Source organism: Myxine glutinosa, chromosome 13 (assembly GCF_964187855.1).
Source record: "Myxine glutinosa chromosome 13, kmMyxGlut1.1, whole genome shotgun sequence".
Classification (NCBI taxonomy): Eukaryota; Metazoa; Chordata; class Myxini; order Myxiniformes; family Myxinidae; genus Myxine; species Myxine glutinosa.
Genome location: NC_136273.1, coordinates 85293986 through 85314117, shown reverse-complemented (window position 1 = coordinate 85314117; position 20132 = coordinate 85293986). Strand labels below are relative to the sequence as shown.

At 47.9% G+C, this 20132-nt stretch overlaps 1 protein-coding gene across 4 annotated transcripts in view; it reads right to left on the bottom strand.

The window, feature by feature from the left end:
- The window catches only part of LOC137439066 (dedicator of cytokinesis protein 9), a 160197-nt gene that overhangs the window by 83399 nt on the left and 56666 nt on the right, over positions 1 to 20132 (bottom strand). For 3 of the 4 annotated variants that reach the window (XM_078767731.1, XM_078767730.1, XM_078767732.1), the window contains exons 12-15: positions 16901 to 17035; positions 13126 to 13278; positions 10031 to 10150; positions 8655 to 8737 (exon numbers count right to left, since the gene is read on the bottom strand). In XM_078767731.1, coding sequence (XP_078623857.1) covers positions 8655 to 8737; positions 10031 to 10150; positions 13126 to 13278; positions 16901 to 17035 — 491 coding nt within the window. The remainder of the gene's footprint in view (positions 1 to 8654; positions 8738 to 10030; positions 10151 to 13125; positions 13279 to 16900; positions 17036 to 20132) is intronic. The other variant, XM_078767733.1, reaches the window with a different exon arrangement.

The following is a 20132-nucleotide window of genomic DNA, read 5'->3' as shown; positions in this document are numbered from 1 at the left end:
AGACTTCAAACAAACAAACAAACCAAAAAATTACCTATTTTGGGGGACAACAACCCCCACCCCTCACCCCCCCCCTCCCACCCCGTGTACCTCCTCAGACCGCAATTTTTCCAATGCCTTGAACAAACACTGGTACATCACGGATGATGAAGGTTGTGGTGAAGTTTCATCGAAATTGTTTGCGTAGGTTCTGGGAAGAAAGCAAATACCAATTCTAGGGGAAACACCACCACCCCCCCCCCCCACCCCCCGTAGATCCCCAAAGGGGCAGATTTTTAAAATGGCGTGAACAAACGTTGATACATCACAGGCGATGAAGGTTGTGGTTAAGTTTCATCGAAATTGCGTGTGTAGTTTCTGTGAACAAAGTAAACACCTATTTTGGAGGGCAACCCCACCCCCCCCCCCCCCCCCCCGTAGACACTTGAAGGGGCAGATTTTTTTTAACGCTGTGAAAAACTTTGGTACATCACGGGTGGTGACGGTTGTGGTCAAGTTTCATCAAAATCGTGTCTGTAGTTTCAGAGAAGAGAGCAAATATCTATTTTGGGAGGTCAAACCTGGACCCAACTTGATCCCCCCGTGAACCCCCTCAGACTTCGATTTTCTTAGCGCCATGAACCAATCTTCGGTACATCACAGGTGATGAAGGTTGTGATAAAGTTTCATCAAAATAGCGTGTGTAGTTTCAGAGGAAATAGCAAATTCCTATTTTTTGGGGGGAGGGGTCAAACCTGGACCCACTTTGACCCCCGGTAAACCCCCTTAAACCCCGATCCTTAAAATGCCGTGAATAAACTTTACTCACAACACAACAAATAACATTTCTGCCAAATTTGGTCGCAATCCCATCAGTGGTTTCAGAGAAGAAGTTTCAAGTGTTTACGGATGGACGGACGGACGGACTGACAGACTGACGACGCGCCATCATATAAGCTACCCTGAACTTCGTTCCAGGTGAGCTAAAAATCATCAGAGATGCGAAAAACCTTAAAACAACTGAGTGACATCACCAACAACCTCCATAATGCAGAGGGGTGAAAGTATCACAATCTACCATTTGCCTAAGACTATGACAGCAGAATTACAAAGGCTACACCCCCAAATTACAAAGGCCAGATGATTAATTTACCAAGAAGTACAGAGGTGAGCCAGTGAGTTCTGGAACAAATTTTATGGACAGATGAGACCAAGATAAACATTTACCAAAGTGATGGAAAGGTGATAATGTGGAGAAAGGAAGGAAATGCATATGATCCAAAGCATGCTACCTCATATGTGAAGCATGGTGGAGGACATGTCATGGCTTGGGCTTGCATGACTGCCTCTGGAACTCACTAACTCATCTTTATTGATGATGTAACTAATGATGGTAGCAGCAGAATTAATTCAGACAAAAACATTTTTTTCTGCCTACGTACAAGAAAATGCCTCCAAACACATCGACACTTCACCATGAAGCAAGACAATGACCCAAAACACACTGCCAACGTGACCAAGGAGTTCATCCCTTTTCTCATATTCATCTTTTTATCTCAAATCCAAAATTCTTGAGTACATTGCAATAACAACAAATTTGACTTCACTGTTCCAATACTTATGGAGGGCACTAAACATGGGTCAGCAGCAGGTTTCCCTGGCTTAAGATTGGCAATTGCTTTAGCCTTTCTCCAGGTTGATGGTATGACTCCAGTTGCATAGATATTAGTTAGTAGAGAAGACAACCAATCATGTCCGTGAGGTCCTACGTTCTTCAAGAATTCAGGATAGAAGTCATCAATTTATGCTGCTTTCTTTTCTTTGGTGGAGGAAAGGCCAGTGTAAATGTCAGCACTGGTGTAGGAGGAAGAAAGCAGGGATGTAAGAGGAGAAGATGAAATGGTCTTGGTGAGTTCCTTGCAGACTAAATGCAGACCTCCTTAGTTGAGGCAACTTTAGAGTTGAGGAGCAGCCGAGAAGTAACAACATTTGTCGATTCATTGGGAATTGATGTGGAGCAGGTGAGGAAGCTCCAATATGCCTTAGTAGGTTCCATATCTTTCTAATTCAATGAGTGAAATCAAGCTCCTCAACAGTCTCTTGCCATCTTTGTGTCTGGCCATGTCCAGAGATTCCAATAGCTCAGATGCAACATCTTGATGTCAGATGCAACATCAACATCTTGAAGATTCATATACTGTTGGAGGAGATGGTCAGTTTCTGGCAACCAACAAGGTGTGTCGGTACTGTAGCTTTTGCAGAAACCATGTGGAATGTTGCTTTTGGCTGCTTCTTTCAGGATCTTGCAAATTCTGCTATAGCTCTTCGGGACAGGGTGGAGGCTAGTGATTTGCTCGTCACCTTCCGTTGTGAAAGCCTCCAAGTTGGCTTTCCGAAAATTTCAGCGGGCCTTAGGTTTGGATGTAATCAAGGGAACCTCTTTTCCAATGTGGATTACTGCTGGTCAATGTTGGCTTTGTGGAAAGTGTGGAAGGATCTTACGAGATGCATGAAGAGGGTGTCCATTACCATCCCTGGAGACAAAACAGAGGTCTGGATTGTAGTTCTTCCTCCATCTACGTGAATGTAAAGTGCCTGGTTGATTGACATAGTGCAGGAGATAGTGATCGGCAGCGGAGGCCCAAGCCACCATTTGTTCATCCACCTCATCAACTGAAGTGATCACTGTGGTTGTGTGCTACAGTCTTCAAAGTGGTGTGCTATGGTAACCGCAGTGGTGTGCCAATGTCACAGTGTAGCGGCTGCCGCTGAGTTTTCACAATCGCCTTGCACCTATCAAGGACGCGGAGCGATCACCATGCCGGGCTCGTCCAGGACGCCCAGGCCCGCGCTCAACTTGCCAGGCCGCAGCCAGGACGCTGGGCCACGCCCCCTGGCGCCGGGCCTGGGCAAACCCCCTGGCGGAATAGATATATATTGCTGACTGATAAACGGTTTTTCAGAGTGCCTGAGTGTTTGATTTCATTAAAGCAACTCAGATGAATTCTAGCTTTTTGTCGCGTCCATTCTTCCGATCGACGTGGGAGCCCCGGCTCCTTCATTGGTGACCTATCGACATGGACACGGCAGTCGCCCTTAAACTGCCTACCTTCTGGGAGGCTCACGCGGCGGTTTGGTTCGCACAGGCGGAGTCCCTGTTCGCCCTGCGAGGCATCACGGCCGACGACACCCGCTTCCACCATGTGGTAGCTGCGCTCGGGTCGGTTACCGCGGCCCGCGCCCTGAGCCTCCTCGAAAGCCCGCCAGCCGCTGACAAATACGGCGCGATTAAGAAGCTGCTCCTCGATGCTTTCGCCCTCCCATCGGCGGAACGCGCACGGCGCCTGCTCGATCTGCCTGAGCTCGGCGACACGCGCCCTTCCGAGCGCATGGACTACATGCTTTCACTGCTCGGCGAGCACTCTCCGGCATTCCTGTTCCGGGAGCTGTTCTTCCGTCAGCTGCCTAACCCGGTACGCCTCGCCCTGGCAAGCACGACGATCACAGATCCCCGGGCCCTTGCCAGAGAAGCCGACAAGATCTCCGCCGCAGGACAGCGCATCTTAGCGGCGACATGGGACCCACCGCCGTCCGACGCAACACCCAGGGCGCCCGAGCACCCGGCACGGTCGACGGCCGAACTGCCGACGCCATTGGCGGCCGCTCTACCGAGCCGACCACCTCCGGCACGACGACCGAGGCCTCCACCTGACCAAGCGTGGTGTTACTATCATGCCAGGTTCGGACAGAAGGCCCGGACATGCCGACCCCCGTGCACCTTCGGCAGGCCGGGAAACGGCCGGGCCGGCGTTCATTACCAGCCATGAGCGCCGGCCACACGGGCAACTTACTGTTCATCACGGATATAGCGTCCGGACGGCGCTTCCTGTGCGACACCGGCGCCCAACTGAGCGTCATACCCGCCTCTGACCAGGACAGGCAATCCGCGGTTTGCGGCCCCTCCTTAGTTGCGGCCAACGGATCGACTATCCGCACCTTCGGCCCGCGCAACGTCACCCTCTGCTTCGGCGGCCAACGCTTTGCTTGGACGTTTGTAACCGCCAACGTGCCCGTGGCTCTGCTAGGCGCCGACTTCCTCTGCGCACACGGACTGCTGGTGGACGTCCAACGGCGTCGTTTAATCAACGCTGAAACCTTCAGCTCCCTGGTATGCACATTGAGCAGCTCCGCGCCGACCGAGCTGGCATGCGCCGTCCCGGCGGCGAACGAGTTTGCTCGCCTGCTCACGGAGTTCCCGGCCCTCACGCGGCCGACGTTTTCGGCCGTCGCAGTACGGCATGGGATCGAGCACCACATACCAACCACGGGCCCGCCGGTCTACGCCAGGGCCCGCCGCCTCGACCCAGCCAAGCTCGCCGTAGCGAAGGCCGAATTCGACGCGTTGGAGCACCTCGGCATCGTGCGGCGCTCCGATAGCGCGTGGGCCTCGCCACTGCACATCGTGCCAAAGCCGGGGGGTGGATGGCGCCCGTGTGGCGACTACCGCCGTCTCAATGACGCTACCACCCCCGACAGGTACCCGATCCCGCATATCCAAGACTTCTCCGCCCGTCTGGCGGGACGGGTCATTTTTTCGAAAATTGACCTCATACGGGGATATCACCAGGTACCTGTCAGGGCGGCCGACGTCCCTAAAACGGCAGTCATCACGCCGTTCGGCTTATTCGAATTCTTGCGGATGCCGTTTGGTCTCAAGAACGCGGCTCAGGCGTTCCAGCGCTTGATGGACGGCGTGCTGCGTGACCTGCCGTTCCTTTTCGTTTACCTGGACGACATCCTCGTCGCCAGCACGTCCCGGGCCGAGCACCTCCTCCACCTCCGGACGCTGTTCGAGCGCCTCAGCGAGCACGGCCTCATCGTCAACCCGGCCAAATGCCACTTCGGCACGACGGCCGTTGATTTTTTGGGCCATCACATCACCAAGAACGGGGCCGTGCCGCTGCCAACCAAGGTCGAGGCCATCACCACGTTCCCGCGTCCCCGCACCATAAAGGCCCTGCAGGAATTCCTGGGAATGGTGAATTTTTATCACCGCTTCGTGCCCCGCGCTGCTCAGCTCATGCGGCCCCTCTACGAAGCCCTCCGGGGCATGCCGGCCAAGCACGACATCGCCTGGTCCGCAGCAATGGATGCGGCCTTCCAAGGCTCAAAGCGGGCCCTCGCCGACGCAACACTGCTCGCTCACCCGGTGCTCAACGCTCCCATCGCCCTCACCACGGATGCCTCCGACTACGCGGTGGGCGCCGTACATGAGCAATGGGTGAACGGGGTTTGGCAGCCACTCGCTTTTTTCAGCCGGCAGCTCCGGCCGAACGAGCTCAAATACAGCACGTTTGACCGGGAGCTCCTCGGTCTACACCTGGCCGTCCGCCATTTCCGCCACCTCCTGGAGGGCCGACCTTTCACGGCGTTCGTCGACCACAAGCCGTTGGTTTACGCCATGGCCAAGGTCACGGAGCCATGGTCGGCCCGCCAACAGCGCCACCTCTCCGCCGTGTCGGAGTTTACCACGGACATCCGGCACGTCGCCGGCAAAAACAACGCCGTGGCCGACTGTCTTTCCCGGGCCAGCGCGAACGCGGTCCACCTGGGCGTGGATTTTGCGCTTATGGCGGCGGACCAAACCACCGACACCACGGTGCAAGCCCTCCGGGCGGCGGACACGGGCCTCCGCCTGGCCGACATCCCCTGCGCGGACACTGTCCTGCTCTGCGACGTCTCCCAAGGCCAGCCTCGCCCCATCGTGCCCGTCGCCTGGCAACGCCGCATCTTCGCCTCCCTCCACGGCCTTTCCCACCCGGGCCGGAAAGCTTCCCAGAAGCTGGTGTCGGCGCGTTTCGTCTGGCACGGCCTTCGTCGGGACGTCCGCGATTGGACCAGCGCCTGCACGGCCTGCCAACGGGCCAAGGTCCACCGACACACCCAGGCCCCGCTGGCACCTTTCACCGTGCCCGAACGACGTTTCGACCACGTCAACGTGGATCTGGTGGGCCCCCTACCCCCATCACGGGGGTTCACACACCTGCTCACCATGGTGGACAGGACCACCAGGTGGCCGGAGGCCGTTCCCCTCGTCTCCACCACCACCGCCGACGTGGCGCAGGCTTTCATCGCCACCTGGGTCGCCCGCTTCGGCGCACCGGCGGACATCTCGTCAGACCGCGGTCCATAGTTCACCTCCGAGCTGTGGGGCGCGGTCGCCCGCAACCTGGGGATCAAGCTCCACCGTACTACGGCCTACCACCCCCAAGCAAACGGGTTGTGCGAGCGATTCCACCGCTCCATGAAGGCCGCGCTCATGGCCGGCCTTCAAGACGTCGGGTGGGCCGACCGGCTGCCGTGGGTCCTTTTGGGCCTTCGCACGGCCCCCAAGGAGGACCTCCAGGCATCCACCGCCGAGCTTGTCTATGGCCAGGTGCTACGCGTCCCGGGCGAATTTGTGCCCGACGCTACCAGTCCCTGGTCCGCAGCTCACCAGCGCTCGGACCTCCAGGAGGCCGCCCGACGGTTTGCCCCCGTGCCAACATCCCACCACGGTGACCCCCAGTCCTACGTCCCCCCAGCACTCCGCACAGCGGAGTATGTTTTTGTGCGTCACGACGCACATCGGTGGCCACTCCAGCCGCCGTACGACGGGCCCTTCCGGGTGCTGCGACGGGACGACAAGTCGTTTGTCATCGACATCGGCGGCAGGTCGGACCGGATTGCTGTGGACCGCCTCAAGCCGGCGCACGTGGACGTCGACCACCCACCACGGGTGGCCCTTCCGCCGCGGCGAGGCCGTCCCCCGTCCACGGTGCCCCCCACTCGACCGCCCACCACCTCACCGGACCCCCACCCACGACCCGCCAGGGGTCGCTTCGGCCGGGTCATCAGGACCCCCCTCAAATTGACCCTGCCGGTGCAAGTCGATTCTGGGGGGACGTGTGTAGCGGCTGCCGCTGAGTTTTCACAATCGCCTTGCACCTATCAAGGACGCGGAGCGATCACCATGCCGGGCTCGTCCAGGACGCCCAGGCCCGCGCTCAACTTGCCAGGCCGCAGCCAGGACGCTGGGCCACGCCCCCTGGCGCCGGGCCTGGGCAAACCCCCTGGCGGAATAGATATATATTGCTGACTGATAAACGGTTTTTCAGAGTGCCTGAGTGTTTGATTTCATTAAAGCAACTCAGATGAATTCTAGCTTTTTGTCGCGTCCATTCTTCCGATCGACGTGGGAGCCCCGGCTCCTTCAACAGTAGTGATATACTATGGTCACAGCGGTATTATGGTATATAGATTACAGTAGATCTAGGCTCTGGGCCTCAAAAACGTCAGAGGCATATCCAGTTACCAAATTTATTATAGAGCACTCACCAAGTGGCTTAAGCACTCAAGCAAGCACTCCATTCAAAACCGTTGATAAGGAACTGCTGGCTTGGCAAGCACTAGCTAGCTACTTAGTAACTGAACTTGCAGTGTGGTCATCTTCATCCTTGTTACACATGAAGGAACATAAGATTAATCGTGATTCAAACAGTGGTTTATTTTATATCTGTTCCCTCAGTTTTGTTGTGTGTGTGTGTGTGTGTGTGTGTGTGTGTGTGTGTGTGTGTGTGTGTGTGTGTGTGTGTGTGTGTGTGTGTGTGTCCCTCTCTTGCTCTCTTCTGCCCTCCCACTCTATCTGTGGTAATAAACCTTTGTTCATAAAAGCCTGTACGTGGTCATTTGAAGTACGGAACTTTGCCATTAAGCGCGAATGAATTGGCTTAAAAAATCCGGGCTGATTGGGAAACGTACATTTAAAGCACTCTTTAAAGATTAACAGTGTGATTGGGGAGCACACATTTAATGCGCTATTGAAATATTAACTCAACACCTCTCAGTCAAGTCAGCCTCCAAACGGTTATATCAGAACGAGCCGATTCATCACACGGTCACAGATGGTTTAAACCCAATATTGGGCCGTTGGATAATTATGTACCGGTAATGATATTTTTTTAGGGAGGCGCGTACAGGCTTGATTAAACTTTACTTAGAACTTAACACTCGATCCAAACAAATCCAATGGAAATTTGATGCAACAAAGCCGGACAGTGCATTATAATTAGCAGAAGCCTCTTACGGCCTAATGCGCTAGGAACCTAGGATGGAAACAAGATGGTGGCCATATCATTTTGTCTCGGAACGACGGTGGGTAAATTCAAGCGACGGATGTGGGTGTGGTCCGGCAGCTGTCCGACCAATGGATTCACATTTCAAAAATCGACCCCCCAACAAGAACCCCAACAACAACAACAACAGCAGCAGCAGCAACAGCAACACCAAGCTCTTGTCGACCTGCGACATGTTGCAGGGAAAAATAATAAACAGGGAAAATGAGGCAGAGGAAAATGTTTTGTGAATTTAAAGCAACATCCATGTTATCCCCACCCCACCCCATATAAGCACAACCCCAAATAAAATAAGGAATCACCCTAACTGAGAAGCTTCCTTTCACCATGGTAAAGGTTACAAGACCACTTGATCAATCTGATCTTTTGTACGTTTGAGTCAGTCAGCAATTGCGACCTTGTACCAAAGTGCTTCATCACGAGAGCGTTTCAATCAAATGTGTGCAAAATCATAATGGCAGGATGGGTGTTTGTTAATAAATTAACATTTGGTTTTCTTACCTGGCTGCCCAAGCGAAAGGCATGCGGTAATGCCCCAGGTGGCTGCATACGAGACGTGCCTGCTTCAGGACCTTCTGCGCAGTCTGCAGAGAGATAGACCCACAAGTATGAGCGACCATTTATTATTTATTTTTAAGAGGGATGTGGGTGTCACTGCCTTTTGATAGGCAGCACTTTGGTGTCCGTCTTAAGTTGCGTTAAGGGCCCCACATGTAGAAGATGCCGAGTAGGACATAGAGATTACAACCTCTGAAGGTCATTGATGAGTCAGCTTAATATTTTGTTATATCATCAATACAATATTAACATTATAATTACCCTGGGACAAATGATTCCCAAAAAAATAATCCAAATCCTAAATACACCTGATGTGAAAACAGCCATATGTGAACTTTGAACTTCTCAAACGTTACTTCAGTGTCCTCCTCAATAAGCATTCGCCATACCTTTTCTAAAGGTATCAGAACTTGAAGGATCCCATTGTGCTTCACTGAACTTGCAATCTAATAGGTGTTTCTTTTTAGCAGTCTCTTAGGCCAAACAGTCTCCTCAGTTGTTCCTCTTTTTCTCCACCTGTGGAACCAACTTGCACATCCTCTTCCATTTCATTCTTCCCTCCAGGTCCATTTCATTCTGACCACACACAAATAGTTGTTTATCACCATCTCAGATAATCCCCAAACCAAAACCATGATCTACTCGACCCACGTTAACCTCCCCCCACCCCCCAACCTCACACCAATCCCTCCTCCTTCCAATTTTCCCTCTTGAGAGTTCCCTTCTGTAGGTATCCATCTTGTCCACCCCATGACATCCTCTCCTGCCCCCTATTCATCCCTATGCCCCATGTCAATCTCACCCTGTCTTGGCCTTCGGCTCTGCTGTTGGTGTTTCCCCCTCGCTCTGCTGTTGGTGTTTCCCCCTCGCTCTGCTGTTTTTTTTTTGTTTTTTTTTGTATACAGAATCGAGGCTCGTGTAAGAGCAAACACATTCAACATGAAAACATGCACAGACACATAAAACATACAATGAAGGGAGCGGGAGACAGGAGGGGAAGAGAGAGGGAAGCACACAAGCACAACAACAGAAGAGAACAGAGACGTCGGTAGATCTGTGGAAGGGGGAGGGCTGGGGAGGAGGGAGGGGCATTTTGTCCTGTTGCATCCCGTTCCGTTCATTGTACAAGTACAAGCTCTTACACGAGCCTCGACTACATATACAAAAAATACCAGGAAAGAAAACCCCTTTCCTCCTTCACTTAGTTGGCACTGGAGGTTCTCTAGTCTACAAAATGATGGATGCAAGCAGATATATTAAAGATGATCAATACTTGGAGGGTAACCATGAGAAAACCAACGATAGAGGGAGAAACACACCTTAGAATCACCAGGTTTGAGGTAAGGCTCTGTACATTGTGCCACACTGCCCTGCAAGACCTTCTCAATGCGGGCAACCAAGAGGATGTCCGGATGTGGATCGGAAATGGTGAACACGGCCTATGGAATGGAGGGAGAGATGAAGGTCTCATTAAATACCCAGCAGGGTGCAAAGCCAAGGCTTGGCAGTGGACTTCATGGTATTGAGGATTGTAATCAGGTGACAAAAATACCTTGATAATCCTGCATTTAAGACCTTAAATGCCACAAACATTTGCTAAAAGATGATGCAGATAGCTCAATCGGGACAGGGGATAACATATATACATACATACATACATACATACATACATACATACATACATACATACAGTCATACATACATACAGTCATACATACATATATATATATATATATATATATATATATATATATATGTGTGTATAGTGTGTGTGTATATATATATATACACACATGGGGTATTGAGTGTAGATTGATGAGGGAAAAAATGAATTTAAACGATTTCAGCATTAGGCTGCAACATAACAAAATGTGAAAAAAGTGAAGGGATCTGAATATTTTCTGAATGCACTGTATATCCAGTCGTGGCCAAAAATATTGGCACCCTTGCATTTTTTTCAAATAATGCACCATTTCTTCCACAAAATTGTTGAAATTAAAAAAATATTTTGGTATCCATAAATGTATTTCTTTGGTTTTCAGTGGAACAAAAAAAAAAAGGCTAAAAAAAATTCCTAAATCTTAACTTATTTCACACAGAAATCCTAAAATGGCCTGGAACAATATTATTGGCACCTTTTAGAAGTTGTTAGAAATAATTAGATTTCAAGCAGGTGATTCTCCTTTATTTTGGAATTGAACTCACCTGTGGTGAGTTGCAGGTGCCTGCAATATAAAAATCACTCATTCAACCAGTTTGAATGGAGAAAAGGAGTCATTCTGCTGTTTTGTGTCACTGTTTGTACCTCAATGAGCATGGAGAAAAGAAGGAAAACCAGAGAATTGTCTGAGGAGGTCAGACACAAGATTGTAGCCAAGCATGGACAACCTCAAGGCTACACGTCCATTTCCAGAGACCTTGATGTTCCTGTGTCCAACATACGCAATGTTATCAGGAAGTTTAAGGCCCATGGCACCGTAGCCAACATCCCTGGACATGGCCACAAGAGAAAGCTTGATCGAAGATTGCAGCGAAGGATTGTTCAAATGATGGAGAAAGCACCTAGATCAACTGCCAAACAGATTCAAGCTGACCTTCAGAGACAAGGTACGGCGGTTTCAACTCGCACCTTCGGTCGCCAACTCAATGAAAGTGGGTTCTATGGTAGAAGACCCAGGAGGCCCCCACTGCTAAGAAAGCATGACTGGAGTTTGCCAATGCAAGGTGAGGGGGAGGCTTTGAGTGAGTGAGGTGAGGGGACCGATGAAGAGCGTGGGATGATGAGGGATGCAGAAAGGGGATACATGAAGCTTTGAGGGGTGGGGTGGTGGGAAATGAAGCTGATAAACTTAATCTCTTAAGTTTATAAAATATAAATCCAATTAACATCTGAACTTTCACAATGTTCAACTAACAACTAGAAAGCATATGAAAATGCAAAGCCCGTCCGCATCCATTTGCATTCAGATGTCTTATTCTTCCGTATGCTCAAAGTAACGAAAACAGTTAAAAAGCTAGCAAATGAAAATTGATGATTTTATGCAACCTTGACCTTTGACATTTTGATCTAAAAAAAACAAAACAATTGACTTCTACCTTTTGTTTAGTGAACCAATTCAGTGACCCGATATGCAAATTCTTAAAATTTCAGGTCAATCGGATGAAAATTGACGATTTTATGTGATGCTGACCTTTGACCTTTTGACGAAATTATTAATTTACCTTCTCTGTATTCTCATAATAAAGGCTTTTTTGAAAATTTGATGACAAAATTCAAATGGTAAATTTAAATTTCAGGTCAATTGGATGAAAATTGATGATTTTATGTGATCCTGACCTTTGACCTTTTGACCAAATTATTAATTTACCTTCTCTGTATTCTCATAATAAAGGCTTTTTTGAAAATTTGATGACAAAATTCAAATGGTAAATTTAAATTTCAGGTCAATTGGATGAAAATTGATGATTTTATGTGATCCTGACCTTTGACCTTTTGACCAAATTATTAATTTACCTTCTCCGTATTCTCATAATAAAGGTTTTTTTGAAAATTTGATGACAATAGCTGAAATGGTAAAAAAAAACGCTACAGCCCGGACAGACACACAGAAGTGATTACAAAACCACATCTCCTGATGTGCACGGGACGGGCTAATAATAATAATATTGTACATATTATAATTGGTGTTATTATTATTTATCATTATCTCCTCATGCCATTAGGTGAACAAAGTGGATACAAGATGATGCCATCCAGCTCAGTCCTAGGGTAGCACGATGGCAAAGAGGTACGCAAACTCACCTGTAGGCTGTATATTCTGGGTTTGAAATCAGATCTAGCTATAAACTATCATCCCGGTGTTTTACAAGCAGTGTGATTCATCAATGTGTGCCGTCTTTCGGATGGACGTTAAGCTGGGTGTCCAATCTGCCAGCATTCGTTGTTGGACGTTAAAGATCCCATGGTGTCCTTTGTAAAGAGTAGGTTAGCTATTGCCAGCAATATGACCCAATAAAAACCACCTTTAGAGGCCATTTTTCCCCGCAAGCGGGGGTTGGCCTTTTTCGGGGACCGTGGTTGTTGTTGTTTTTCGGTCCCCTTTTTGGCCCAATAAAAGAATCCAAATTCCTGCCAAAACCTTGCGTTCCTCCAGGACCAAGGGAACGAAGTGAAAAGGATCAACCCTCAAAGGTGGGTCGCTACACCTCTTAGCTGGGCATGCGGATTCGAAGTCGTAGTGGGAGGGAGATCAGTGCTGGAATGACCTTCCTGGTTCTTCCACCCTTAGTGTGATGTATTCTTCCTTGGTTGAGATGGTTCTTTTGAAGGTGCCCTTGCGTCTGTCTCCCTTTCTTTTCCCCCTTGGGTCCATTTCCATAATTATAAATTCTATTATTTTTTTACATACCTCACCTGCAATGGACAATTGCTGTTATCGTACACTTGTTGATCGCGAGGCAGGAATCCACGTGTGGCTGTAGAGTTGAGGTCGACATGAAAGTCTGCGGAGATCTTACGGTTTGTACGCATGTCATAAAGGGACAAAGAGATAAAAAACGGCTCCACCTGGGGTCAGAAAAAGGTGACATTGGGAGTGAGGGTGTGGGTGGTATTGGGGCTGAGGTTGGCATTGGGGTTGGAATGAGGGTATGGGTGGCATTGGGGGCAAGGGTAAGGGTGGTATTTTGGAAGTGGGGCATGGGGTATTCAAAAACATAGGGAATATTTCTGTATGATCAATAATAAACAAAATTGTACTTTATTACAACTGTGTGATTTACCCCGTAAAGAAGGAAAGGGAAGTTATACTACATGGTTGAGATGGTTTCCACATTCACAAAAATTAATTGTCATTATTGCAGAATATTAAAATAATTCAAAAAAACGTTCTGAAGACAATATGTGTGTTCAGGATAAAAAATGGCTTCCTCCGGTAATAAATCCCATTTACATGCAACACCACATGTCATCAATCATTGGACGTTTGATGCTTCTCACATCTCTTTGTCCATCGAACAAATGGATCTTTTGTCATTCAATTCATTCATTCCCTCATCACCTTTATATTTGTCTGGTTGTTTTATAAAGTTTGTCATTTCCTATAACTCGAGTATTAAATCTTATCAAGAACCAATTCTCTGATATAAATACAAGATGTCTTTAGGGTGTCAATATTAACAGAGTAAATCATATTGAATGTTGGAATTACAGAGAATAATAAACTTCATATTACACCCAAATACATATAAAAGCATGATGAATGAATTAATTAAATGTCTAAACTGTAACAGAAACACCTAATAAGGATACATTGCATACAGTGAATAAACCAGGAAACATACAGGAAACATTGCGTGGTGGACCGGATGTGGTGACTCGTACAAACAAGTGAATGAACCAGGAAACTTCCATGAGGGTTCATTCGGTGTTTAATGGTTTGCTTCTGTAGATGTGGACACGAGGTGATAAGAACACGATAACGATCTACAACTCGAATGGCATATTCGGTATAGAGCATATACCTCCGCCAGGATGAACAGTTTACGGTTTGTATCCCACCGATAGGCCGGATCTGGATTCGGACCTTAACCAAAATCGAATCTGCTTGTTCTCGACACCTAACCAGCTCATCCACCAAGTTTTGTCAAAATTCGTCCACAACTTTTTGAAATATCATGCAATGTATCGTTTTTGGCCCCATCTCTCAATGGTGAAGAATCGCCTAAATTTATTTATTTATTTATCATATCCGGAATTCGGATCTTCACCAAAATCGAATCAATTTGTCCTCGTCACACACCCAAGCAATCCATTAAGTTTCCTCTGAATCTGTACACAACTTTTTGAGATATCCTGTTCACAAACAGACAGACAGGGGTGAAAACATAACCTCCATCCACCTTCGGTGGCAGAGGTAACTATGATGGCACTCAGTAGAGAGCATACTTCCGCAAAGCTGAATAGTTTACCTTTCGGATCCACTGATAGGCCAGATCTGGAATCAGACCTGAACCAAAATCTAATCGGCTTATTCTTGTCGCCAAACAAGCTCCTCCACCAAGTTTTGTCAAAACTCGTCGATAACTTTTTGAAATATCATGCTATATGTCGATTTTGGCCCTTTCACTCAATGGTGAAGAATCACTTTTTAAAATTCTCATATCCGGGTCCTGATCTTCACCAAAATCGAATCATTCCGTCCTTGTCACAAACCTAACCTCTTCAGCAAATTTCCCCCGAATCCATTCTCAACTTTTTGAGATATTCTGTTCACAAACAGACAGGGGTAAAAACGTGACCTCCACCCACCTTTGGTGGCGGAGGTAATTGATTGGGTTTTAACACTTCAAGTACTTTTCATGTTAAAATAACATTTTCACTCACAATCTGCCCATGTGAGAAAAAATAATTTCCATAAGTCGCAGCTTCTTCCTGAGACATTTCAATAAAAGCACTGCAGTTTGAATCTCACTATAATTCACCAAATGTCCGTCCGTCTGTCTGTCTGTCCGTTCGAAGGTACCGCAAAAACTGCTGAACCGATCGCAACGATATTTTGGGTGGGTAATCCTGGGATCTCCATGAGTAAAATAGCCTATTTAGTTTTTCCAATTTCAGCTTTGGTCTCCAGCATTCTCAGGTTTGGACTCCCGCATAACATTCGCGTTCGCATAACGTTCATTGTGATGATGTTTTCATTGTGACGATGTTGTTTTCCCAGGTGCCACACAAACGGCTGCAACGATCGCTGCATGGCTGCACCGATCGAACTCGGTGACCTCGGACAAAGACCTTTTATAAGGACACGGGTTGAATCCCTGCTTGAGAGAATTCCAACCCCCTCCCCGCCATCACGGCCGTCTCTCCAACTCACAATCCCACGAGATATGCGGAAAGGACGACCCAAAACCAATATAAACATCATTAAACATCATTTGTATATAAACATCATGAAAAGTAAATAATGACCTCGGCCAAAGTTCAAACGACGTTTAATCTCTACATGAGAGAATTCCACATAGCTATTTGGGCGGTGTATACGCTAACAGATCGCTGTCTCCATCGATCTTGCCAAGGCCGTAACACCTATCGGCTCAAAATCCTTTTAACTGTTGATTTCGTAGTTTTTACAATGAAGGAAACACGTATCGGGAGTACATACGACATAGTGATTGTGAATGTGACAGCTCTGAGGCGTCTTTCGCTTCGCATCGCAGTGACGGTGAGCACCAATATGGCGGCTGTAAGATTAAAATCTGGCTTCAAGCCCCCTCACCACCCAAAGCCTTCAACCAGACATATTAACACGCTCCTCCCCCTTCATTCCCGGTCTTCAAAGCAAAGCGGTAAAAATTGTTGTATCGCCATTATATATGACGAGCAACGGTACCCGCCCTAAGGGCGGGGCTTCAATTTGGAGGCGCGATTTATATAAACATCCGTTAAATATCACACGCAAATCATCAAAATCTAAACAGATTTTCGTATTTTTTTTCGTAATCCTTTAATGAACGTTTAATGTTTAATGAGTGTAAGAATGAGCGTCATGAAATATAAATAGTTTAAGTGACGATGTTTTCATTGTGACGATGTTTTCATTGTGACGATGTTTTCATTGTGACGATGTTTGTGTTCACGGTAGTGTTTGACGTGATGGTGTGACGAACTCTTCCTATATAAACGTGTGGCTCCGAAGTAACATGGCAGCGTGCGCAAAGCGACTGAGAAACAGGTGTAGCGGCCGCTTCCGTGTTACAGATTCGGCGCGCACTCTTCACACATAAACGTGCGACTGAGAAAGATGTGTAGCAGCCGCTTCTGTTTTGCAGAATTCAATCTTTTTTCAAAATGGGCGCCATGTACTGTTTAGATTTTGATGATTTGCGTGTGATATGATTCAACGGATGTTTATATGAATCGTTTAAAATAAAAAAGTCTTCAATTTCTGATATTTTGCCTTTTCATTTGGGCCTCCCTATTGAAGCCCCGCCCATAGGGCAGGTACCTTGCTGGTGTAAGAAAATTAGATTTCCAAGTTTAAAATAAAAACCTCCATCATGTATTATATAGTTGTGAATGGTAGCACAGAGGTTCCTTTAAAGCGATACAGGTCGAAAGTCACAGCAATACAAACGAGGTGGTAACAATGGTGGGTGACTGTGACAGTGTGACACTCTTGTATACGTACATTGTAGATCGCCCCGTCTTCTTCGGTTTCTTCCAATGTGGCCTGCAGACCAAGCCGGAGCTCCTTGCAGTTCACGTGAAGTCTGCGTAGCGGTCGCCGTTCACTTCCGCCGACTGAACCCTCAGTCTTCAGCACCTTGAGCCATGCAGAAGGGCAACAGAGAGGGGAAGAGAGACAGAGAGAGGAGAGTAGAGTGAAGGAAAGAAGGGGGGAAGAGCGAGGGGTGGGGAGAGAGATAATGGGGAGGATCGAGGGAGGATGAGAGACAGAGGGACAGAGGGGAAGAGAGGGGATTAAGAGCAGAGAATTAGCAGGTCGAAGAGGGCACAAGTCTTGTACTTCAGCACTGTTTTTCGCTCTTTATTGCACGTACAGCAATGTGTTACATGTACCACACATACCCTCAGGGTTCCATCCGATGTTTGTACGTAATTTGCCACTTTTCACACCATGGATGCCATCAGGCTTATCATTCTTGGGCCTACGGGTTGTCATCACCTCGGTGGTTCTTCAGGCAGCCTTGGATACTAATGGCAATCTATCTCTCATCTTGCTCTTTGAGGGTACCGCTCCCAGAATTCTGTCCACCTCCGAAGTTCTCTCCGCCAATGTTGTCCTCCCATCCCCGGTGTTCTCTCCGTCCCGGGTGTTCTCTCCGTCCCGGGTGTTCTCTCCGTCCCGGGTGTTCTCTCCGTCCCGGGTGTTCTCTCCGTCCCGGGTGTTCTCTCCGTCCCGGGTGTTCTCTCCGTCCCGGGTGTTCTCTCCGTCCCGGGTGTTCTCTCCGTCCCGGGTGTTCTCTCCGTCCCGGGTGTTCTCTCCGTCCCGGGTGTTCTCTCCGTCCCGGGTGTTCTCTCCGTCCCGGGTGTTCTCTCCGTCCCGGGTGTTCTCTCAGCCCCGGGTGTTCTCTCAGCCCCGGGTGTTCTCTCCGTCCCGGGTGTTCTCTCCGCCCCGGGTGTTCTCTCCGCCCCGGGTGATCTCTCCGTCCGGGTGTTCTCTCCGTCCGGGTGTTCTCTCCGTCCGGGTGTTCTCTCCGTCCGGGTGTTCTCTCCGTCCGGGTGTTCTCTCCGTCCGGGTGTTCTCTCCGTCCGGGTGTTCTCTCCGTCCGGGTGTTCTCTCCGTCCTGGGTGTTCAATCGGTGCCGGGTGTTCAATCCTTGCCGGGTGTTCAATCCGTGCCGGGTGTTCAATCCGTGCCGGGTGTTCTCTCCGTGCCGGGTGTTCTCTCGACCCCCAGTATTCTCTGAGCCCCCGGTGTTCTCTGAGCCCCAGGTGTTGTCTCCGCCCCCCAGTGTTGTCTCCACCCCTCAGTGTTGTCTCTGCCCCTCAGTGTTGTCTCCGTCCCCTGGTGTTCTCCCAGCCCCCGATGTTCTCCCAGCCCCCGATGTTCTCCCAGCCCCCGATGTTCTCCCAGCCCCCGGCCAATAGCATTGCAGAATAGTGCCAAGTGCCAACCATCAGTTATAGTGGATGGAGGTGGATGGAGGTTATGTTTTCACCCCTGTCTGTCTGTTTGTTTGTGAACAAGATATCTCAAAAAGTTGTGGACGGATTCGGACGAAATTTGGCAGAGATGTAGCGTATGTCACGAGGACGAAACGATTAGATTTTGGTGAAGATCCAGATTCGGATAATTTTTTCAGTGATTCTTCACCATTGGGAGGTCAAAATTCTTCACCATGAGGTCAAAATTCTTCACCATGAGGTCAAAACCGACACATAGCAGGATATCTCAAAACGTTGTGAACAGATTTGGACGAAACTTGTTGGACAGGTTGTGTGTCTGACAAGGACGAATCGATTCGATTTTGGTGAAGATCTGAATATGGATTCGGATATGAGAATTATTTAATTTTTAAGTGATTCTTCACCATTGAGAGATGGGGCTAAAACCAACATATAGCAGGATATCTCAAAAGGTTATGGATGGATTTGGACGAAACTTGGTGGACAGGTAGTGCATGTGACAAGGAAGAATCGATTCAATTTTGGTGAAGATTCGGATCCGGCTAGTAGCATTTTAAAAGTGATTCTTCACCATTGGGAGATAGGGCCTTAAACGAAATACAGCATTATATCTCAAAAAGGTGTGGATGGATAATTTTGATTAAATGTGATTCTGTATTGTGATTTTCTGGTCTACTCTAGTTTATTAATCGATATTATTTAATTTATGCTCTTGTCAGTTTATAATCAATTATTTGTTTGTAATCAAGTTGGCTTCGCTGAGGAATGGAAGATTCCTTCTGTGATTCACTCTTAAATGATTCCTTCTCTGATTCCAATGGACTCAAAAAAATACTTGGGAGATTGTAAACGGGTATCCACCTGAATCAGTTGTCACCAGGGCCTACAATTATAAAGACTCCACCCTCAGATCATTGCAACCTGTCGCCCGAGGGTACAGGATGTTTCGATGGTTTCAACTTCGATGGCATTATATTTATAGAATTCAATGTTTTCATATTAAACATTCTTCAGGGGTGAATATTAGTACGAGGCAACGACATCACATGAGTGAAGTGAATTTGACTGCCAGTGGAGAATGACAAAAAAGCAGTCGTTAATGATATATTCTATATATCTATATATGCACGCAAAAAATGAGTAAATACAATAAAAATAAGAAAAAGAGCAATCAGAGATTGCAGACCCTCGCCAGGATGTATTTTCAGTGGTTTTTAAGGCTTTTGTGTTAAAACAAATATGGCGACCGAAGCACGTGACCGATGACGTCATCATTCTTTCTTTTTTTTCCACTAATTTATTCCGAGATTATGCTCAAGCAATTTCATCTTGATCAATGACGTTTTGTACTTGTCAAATTATGATGTCATAATGGAGGCACCTACGACATCATCATTCACAGAGGTTATTCCACACGGATAGTTATTTACAATGAGCCATGTCTCAATTTTTCTATTCAGCGCTTTCGGAGATATCGAGGTGCAAAGTTTTTCCAAGATGGCGGCCGAACCACGTGACCAATGACGTCATCATTATGATCTTTCTCCACCAGTTTATGCCTACATGACGCTCAATAAATTTCATCTTGATAGGATGAAGTTTTGTACTTGTCGAATTATGACGTCATAATGGAGGCACCTATGACATCATTAACATATTTTATTCCCCATGGAGAGCTCTTTACAACGAGCCATGTCTCAATTTTTTTATATTCAGCGCTTTCGGAGATATCGAGGTGCAAAGTTATTCGGTTTTTCCTAGATGGCGGC